Source organism: Eimeria necatrix, genomic scaffold (assembly GCF_000499385.1).
Source record: "Eimeria necatrix Houghton genomic scaffold, Enh_scaff1109, whole genome shotgun sequence".
NCBI classification, from domain to species: domain Eukaryota; phylum Apicomplexa; class Conoidasida; order Eucoccidiorida; family Eimeriidae; genus Eimeria; species Eimeria necatrix.
The window spans coordinates 1-7,087 of NW_013654851.1; the positions used below are offsets into that span (position 1 = coordinate 1).

The 7,087-nt window shown below is 54.2% G+C and overlaps 5 protein-coding genes across 5 annotated transcripts in view; all 5 read left to right on the forward strand.

The window, feature by feature from the left end:
• Window positions 1-18: 18 nt before the first annotated feature.
• Window positions 19-1,241, forward strand: ENH_00003850 (hypothetical protein; the record flags this gene model as incomplete). The annotated part of the gene is made up of 2 exons (XM_013583992.1): window positions 19-564; window positions 957-1,241. 2 exons carry the CDS (start codon window positions 19-21, stop codon window positions 1,239-1,241), a joined length of 831 nt encoding a protein of 276 aa, XP_013439446.1.
• Window positions 1,242-2,202: 961 nt separating this feature from the next.
• On the forward strand, window positions 2,203-3,030 carry ENH_00003860 (hypothetical protein; the record flags this gene model as incomplete). Its single annotated transcript, XM_013583993.1, has 1 exon — window positions 2,203-3,030. The coding sequence occupies one exon, from the start codon at window positions 2,203-2,205 to the stop codon at window positions 3,028-3,030; it is 828 nt and encodes a 275-aa protein (XP_013439447.1).
• A 307-nt stretch (window positions 3,031-3,337) lies between these two features.
• On the forward strand, window positions 3,338-4,831 carry ENH_00003870 (hypothetical protein; the record flags this gene model as incomplete). The annotated part of the gene is made up of 1 exon (XM_013583994.1): window positions 3,338-4,831. One exon carries the CDS (start codon window positions 3,338-3,340, stop codon window positions 4,829-4,831), a length of 1,494 nt encoding a protein of 497 aa, XP_013439448.1.
• A 129-nt stretch (window positions 4,832-4,960) lies between these two features.
• Window positions 4,961-6,451, forward strand: ENH_00003880 (OSJNBa0042D13.18 protein, related; the record flags this gene model as incomplete). The annotated part of the gene is made up of 1 exon (XM_013583995.1): window positions 4,961-6,451. One exon carries the CDS (start codon window positions 4,961-4,963, stop codon window positions 6,449-6,451), a length of 1,491 nt encoding a protein of 496 aa, XP_013439449.1.
• A 457-nt stretch (window positions 6,452-6,908) lies between these two features.
• The window catches only part of ENH_00003890 (Pol polyprotein, related), a gene marked incomplete at both ends in the record, with an annotated part of 856 nt that continues 677 nt past the window's right edge, over window positions 6,909-7,087 (forward strand). Inside the window, one exon of the mRNA XM_013583996.1 lies at window positions 6,909-7,075. Within this exon, the coding sequence (XP_013439450.1) occupies window positions 6,909-7,075 (167 nt within the window). The remainder of the gene's footprint in view (window positions 7,076-7,087) is intronic.

A 7,087-nucleotide genomic window follows, 5' to 3' on the forward strand; every position in this document is an offset into this window, starting at 1 on the left:
GTCGATTCGCTCAGTAAGATGGCACACTTTATTCCGGCCAAGAAGTCCCACTCAGCCGCCGACACTGTAGAGCTCCTCGCTGACCGCCTCATCCGCTACCACGGTTTTCCCGAAGTCCTCATTTCCGACAGGGATCCTCGTTTCCAATCGGAAGTGTGGTCACAATTGTGCTCACGTTTCAATATTACCCGGGCGATGTCTTCTTCCTACCACCCGCAAACGGACGGCCAGACTGAACGAGTTAACCGCACCCTAGAACAGATGCTCCGCACGTACATCCAGGCTGACGAGAGGGAGTGGGAAGGCCTGCTGCCAGCTTTGGAGCTAGCGTATAACACCACCAGTCATTCCTCTACTGAGCTTTCCCCTTTCGAAATCATGATTGGGGAGATTCCCCTAACCGCGGCGGTCCTAGACATTGTTGGTGCTTTGGCCCCTACGCTCACTCCCCCTATGACGAAGCTCTTCCGGCAGCTCTGCGATCGCGCACGAAGTCACATTCTCCAGGCAAAGTGGCGTCAGAAATACTACGCTGACGCCCGCCGCAGGGCTGTGGAATATAAGGTGGGCGACCAAGTCTGGCTTAGTGGCAAACACTTACCTGCTCTCAACCATTGTTCTAAGTTTGAACCCAGATACCGGGGGCCCTTCACAGTGACTGAACGCATTGGCACGGTCGCGTACCGTCTTGCTCTGCCCCCCCACATACGAGGGACACAATGTTTTCCATGTTTCACAATTGGTTCCCCATCACCCCCGCGATCCCGCTTTGATTCCACGCGAAGCTCCAGTGGGCTGGCCTCCAACACGCGACGACGCCGGCAACCCTACGGACCAGTATCTTGTCGACTATATCATGGACCAAAGAGGGACTGGAGAGGAGGCACAATATCTTGTTAAGTGGAGAGGCGCCCCCGAGGAAAGGGCCACATGGGAACCCGCACACCATTTGGCAGGATGTCCCGCCTTACTTCGGGCTTGGCGACGCCGCCAGCGCAGACGCCCTCCATCCTGACGGCGAGATGCTTCTTCTTCTTCTTCTCTTCCCGCTGCTCTCGTCCTCCCTATTTACACGTTCGCCGCCCGTTCTCGTCCGGGAAGGGGGGGAGCGGGCGCAGGAGCACCCTACAACCCGAGACTCTACCAGCTGCTCTCGTTCTCGGAATAGTCGACACCAGCTTCAGGCTGGACGTCGGCGGGACATCCCGAGGAGGTCGTGTTGCGGGATGATCGGAGAGTAGAGCAGAAGAAAAAGGCACGAACAAAAAAAAAAAAAAAAAAAAAAAAAAAAAAAAAAAAAAAAAAAAAAAAAAAAAAAAAAAAAAAAAAAAAAACATATAAATAAATAAAAACAGCCAAGCGGTTTCGGCTTGTTAGCAAGGGGGAAGTTGTAGTGCATGGCACTACAATTGACCTTCGTCGCCACCCCGATACTTGCTAATGTGAGAAGCATGAATAATATTGAATATCTTAGCGCATAAGGCACTGTTGGATAGTGGGAATCACTAGAGGGAACAATGGGCTCGCTAGCCAGCACCGGGTGCGGGGCTGCGCGTGAGGTTGGTGCTGTGACGCGACTGGGGCACTGACCTCAGCGGGGCAGCGCGCGAGGTTGGCGCTGTGACGCGACTCGGACGCTGACCCTCAGTGAGGGTCAGCTCTCAGTTCTATTATTCTGGGTTTTTCCTCACCTCAAAATGATATGAACTCCATCGTAGAAGGTTGATTAAGGTTTCAGATAGTTGTTGGTTATTAATCAGGTACCTTCGACCGACAGAGCCGAGCGCTCACCTAAGTCGGGCTTGCCTTGGGACTATACGTAGTAACAGTGCGGGACGGCTGTTCACTACACCTCCTCCCCACAGGGCCTAGGAGGCGAGCACCCCAAATGGGGCGACTCGAACAACAACGGATTTTGGAAACTTAAGAATTACTGTATTTCGATAAAAATAAGCTACTGTTTCAAGGAAATGGACCAACTTTAGGTGCCGATCATAGGCGCTGCTCGAGGGGCAGGCAGCAGCATAGTCGCAGCAGTAGGCACTGTGCACGGCATTTGGGGGTCGTTCCGGGAGTGAGATCTTTGTTCTTTCCGGACTTGGGAGTAGAAATACTATGTTTTAATAACTCATGCTCGCTCGGTAAGGCATGCATCTCCGCAACGGACGCGTTATCGGCCCCACACCGCAGGAGACTTCTACAATGCCAGTCAACAAAATGCCGAGCGGGACGCCAGCCCATCATCGCCACGCGACCCTGAAGCCCACCGTGGCAGAGCGGCCGCATGGGCATAAGGAGGCGCCCCCACAGGTGATACCTATGACCAATGTTATGCCAGGGGACAGTCCCTTCGTCACGTGGGACCAATTCCAGTCCACTATGAGTGTGATAAGAACTGTTATAGGGGGGACCGTGGAATCCGGCGCAACGATTCCCATACTACCAGAAGACGGCAGCACTATGCAGGCCTTTCTGCTGCGCATCGAGCGCCGGTGCACCCAGATGGGATTGGAACCGAGCGAGTGGGGAAATGCACTTATAGACGACCTTGTGGGCCCGGCTCTAACGTATGGGATGTATCTACGGATAACTATGAACCTAAGCAACTGGGCAACAGTACAGCGCAGGCTTTTGGAGCGGTTTGACAAGACAATGTCGCAGAGTCAATTGTTAACGGAGTTGGCTAAAGTACGGTGGAATGGCAGCCCGAAGGAATACACGGATCGGTTTGCGGCTGTAGCGGAGCGTGGGTTGGGGTTTGCCCCCGACGAACTCGCGGACTATTACTGCACCGGGCTACCGACAAACCTCCATCTTCTAATAACCAATAACGGACACGTGAAATATCAGTCGTGGGAACAAGCGGCGACCGCCGCAACACGGCTCTACGAGCCCAAACAGAGTGTGCTGGAACTCTGCGAAAGGACCAGTCGAGCCACTAGGGCTGCAGTCCAAGCTAATGGACCTCGTGGGCGCCAGGAAATTGAAAATCGCCCTGGGGGAACCCACGCGAACTGCTTTGAGTGTTAGGGTCGCGGACATCCGGCACGTGTCTGCCCCAGCAAAGGGGAACGTACCAAACGTCCGGGAGAAATATGCGAGAAGTGTGGCGGTGCGGGACACTATGCTCGGGACTGTCCTACATATGAACGAGGCCGGCCGGAGCCGGTCACTATGCTCGAGACTGTCCTACATATGAACGAGGCCGGCCGGAGCCGGCCGAAAAGAGCAGTAGAGCGCCCACCCGCCCTAGCACTGAGACGACAGAACGATCAAACGTGCGGGCCTAGGCGTGGGTGGAGACGAACGTTCTAGGCCGCGTAGCCATGGCAAAGGGATGATGTGTGCGGTAGCGACAGGCCCTAATGCGATTCCAGTCTCCCTTGAGTTGGGAAACCAACTCCTCCGCACTGCGGGAGGAGCTTGTAAGAGCGATGAGCTCGCGGAAGGGACTCTGCCGTTTTCGGAAACGCGGCGGGAGTCTGGGTCAACGTCGATCCTGAGTGAAGAGACTCCGGACGCGACGATGAATAGCAGCAGGAAGTCTGCAGAGACAACAGAAGACGGCTATAGGTCAGACGCGACAGAGATTGTGCCACACTGGTGGAGGGAGACTTGCACGAAAGAGTCCTACAACCAAGGGGGAGCGCTGTGTTGTGTGGGTGCGACGGCGGTACTTGGCGTTGAGCTCGCAGGGAGTCCTTGTGAGGCCCTCTTGGACACTGGGGCTTCGAGAAGTTTCACTAGTCCTAAAACAGTCGAACGACTGCAGCTGAAAGTGCGGAGACTACCAAAAGAGCATAAGTTCACCATTGCTACAGGTGCACAATTACGCATTGACCGGGTAGTGACGGGAGTGACATGGTGGTGCGGACATACACGTTTTTCCGGGGACTTTTTAGTGGGACCCGTTCCCTACAACTTAGTCTTGGGTTTGGATTGGCTGACGGAACACAAGGTGGCCTGGTACTTCCAGTCTGACAAACTCCGAACCTATGTGAATGGCCAGTGGTGCGAGTTACCAGTTGTTAGGACTGGTGAATCGACACTGCAAAGTGATAGTCCCACCGTAGTCCACCCACGGACGCCAGCAGAGCAGGCATACGAGATCTTGGCCAAACAAGTGGCGGGTATGTCAGCCGAGGAGGCAGCTGCATTTCTACGCCCGCCTCCAAGGAGGTATAAGTCCCACGCGAAGACTAAGGCGAAGGCGCCGATAACGTCGCTCGTTCGTCAGGCGGCGGACGACACAAATGATCTCAGTACCCCATTGCACGGTTTGCATCTCATACTGGCTCTGCCGGAAGCCGGTTCGGCAGTGCCCTTAAGGCTCTCGGATGAATGGCAAGGCGCGCTTTGTTGCGCGTTGATAGGGAGTCAACCCACGTCCTCCGGCTGCCGTAGTCCTTTGGCCTCAACCGCCTCGGTGGCAGCGGAAAGTGACGAGGAGTCTCCCTGGCCTACTGCAAAACTCGAGCACACTCTATTCGACGAATGGATAAATCCGACTGAGGCGCAGGATATTCCATGTGAGGTTGCCCAGGTGTTGCACGAGTATCGAGCGGTTTTTCCCGATACCTTACCTAAAGGCTTACCTCCGAAGCGCCCTCATGATCATCATATTCCCCTGGCGCCTGGAAAACTCCCAGCGAGATCTGCAATATACCGTATGACCCCAGACCAGCTCACTTTCCACAAACAGGAGATAGCCAAATTATCGGATAATGGTTGGATCGGACCGACCTATCCGCCTATTTGCTCTCCTACGATCATGGTGGACAAACGTGATGATGGCTCCGGGGAGCGGAAGATGCGTATGGTTGTCAATTAGCAGGCTCTAAATGCCCTTACGATAGCCCCTGATTTTCCACTACCTCCCATTCAAACCATTCAGGAGCTGCTGGGAGGCGCCAAGTATTTCTCCACCTTGGACCTGGAAGCAGGATTCCATCAAATAGCTATGGCTAAGGAAGACCGGTGGAAGACGGCTTTCCGGTCCGTTCTCGGACTATTCGAGTACCGCGTGATGCCCTTCGGCCTTAAGGGTGCTCCCGCTACGTTCCAGGCCAATATTAATGCCTCTGTACAACCTTTATTGGGGCAGGGCGTTATTGCGTACCTAGATGATGTACGTATCTATAGTTCTGATCTCTCTGGGCACGTCTCTCTTCTGCGACAAATCCTAAGCATTTTTCTTCGACACCAGTTCTACCCAAAATTCCGCAAATGCAAATTTGCACGGCAAACAATTACTTATTTGGGTTATACTGTTTCTGCTACGGGGATTAAACCCGCAGAAGACAAAATCGAAGCCATCCGGCATTGGCCAGAGGTGCTGGAGAACGGAACGCAAGTGCGCCAGTTCCTCGATACCATAAATTACTGTCGCATGTTCATGGGACCGGACTATGCAGACGTTGCCCGGCCGCTGGTTGATCTAACGCGTAAAGACGTCAGTTTCAAATGGACAGAGCTTCACACGCAAGCGGTGCGGCAGCTCAAACAGCGCTTAATAGACTTCACTACCTTACAGGTCCCTGACACGACGAAGCCCTTCGAGTTATACACAGACGCCTCTGGTTATGCAATCGGAGCAGTTCTCGAACAAGACGGTAAACCCATCGGCTTCCTCAGTCAAGTCATGAATCCCACGCAACAGAGATACTCGATCTACGATCAGGAACTCTTGGCGTTGGTCATGGGAGTGGACAAGTGGTCGCACTTGCTCCGTGTCTCCAAGGTAACGGCTTACACTGATCATCAAGCTCTCACCCATCTCCGACGACTCCAAGTATCGAAGCCTCTGCGCGGACGCACCGCCCGGTGGCTAGACTTTCTTGCGAAGTTCCTGGATTTGCACATCACGTATGTCCAAGGAGCGCGCAATCAAATTGCCGATGCCTTGTCTCGCCGTCCCGGTCTTTCTAACACCTGCTCGCACGACACGCCATCGGTACCACTGATGCTCGCAATAGGACAAGCGAGCGCGGCTCCCCGCTCTCGTGGTCGGCCTCCCAACTACAGGGAGCTCGCCGGAACTCGTTCGCGACGACCTAGACGACGCAGCCTGCCTTCCGCACATTCACCTGCGCCGCCGGAACCCTACCCAGAGGCGGAACATCCTACACTCACACCGAAGACACCAGCTGCCCCTCCTGATGTGCGCCATTGGCTGCAAGCTTACTCGAAGTGTCCTGTTTTTCGCGTTCCCTACAAAGCCGCAGCAAACCAACCAGGGGAAGCTCTGCAAATCGAGCTTTGTAATCGCCAATTCACCTTTCGCTACGTAGAGCCTTACCTGCACATCCGCGTTCATGGACTGTGGCGCATCTGCTCCCCACAATTCCCTGAGTTTCTTACTCACGTTCTGCATCCGCATCACGACCATGTCACAACCGGCCATCGAGGCCAGAAGAAGACCTTTGCGGCTCTCAGCAAGCACTACTGCTGACCAGGAATGCGCGCTAACACAACGGCTTATGTTGAGTCATGCACTCACTGTCCAGCGTCAAACTATCTTAACCCGAAGCTTGCAGGCCTTCTTCAACAGTTGCTCATCTCTTCCCGTCGATGGGCGCACGTGAGTCTCGACTTTATCACAGATTTTCCCCTTACAACAACAAGGCACGACTCGATTCTTGTCATGGTCGACTCCCTCAGCAAGATGGCTCATTTCGTTCCTGCAAAGAAGTCATTCACAGCAGCAGACACCGTGAAGCTTCTCGCAGACCGTCTTATCCGCTATCACGGTTTTCCAGAGGCGCTCATATCGGACCGCGACCCTCGTTTCCAGTCGGATCTTTGGAACCAACTCTGCCGCCGCTTTAACATCAAACGGTGCATGTCCTCGTCCTACCATCCCGAAAAGCGGTGGCCGAAATGAATGGGTTAACCGCATACTGGAGCAGATGCTTCGGACCTACATCAAATCTGACGAACGCGAGTGGGAGCGTTTGCTTCCGGCCTTGGAACCTGCCTACAACACAATAAGCCATTCTTCCACTGAGCTCTCTCCCTTCGAGGTCATGATTGGCGAGAACCCGTTGACTGCTGCGGACCTTGATATTGTAGACGCGTTAGCTCCTAC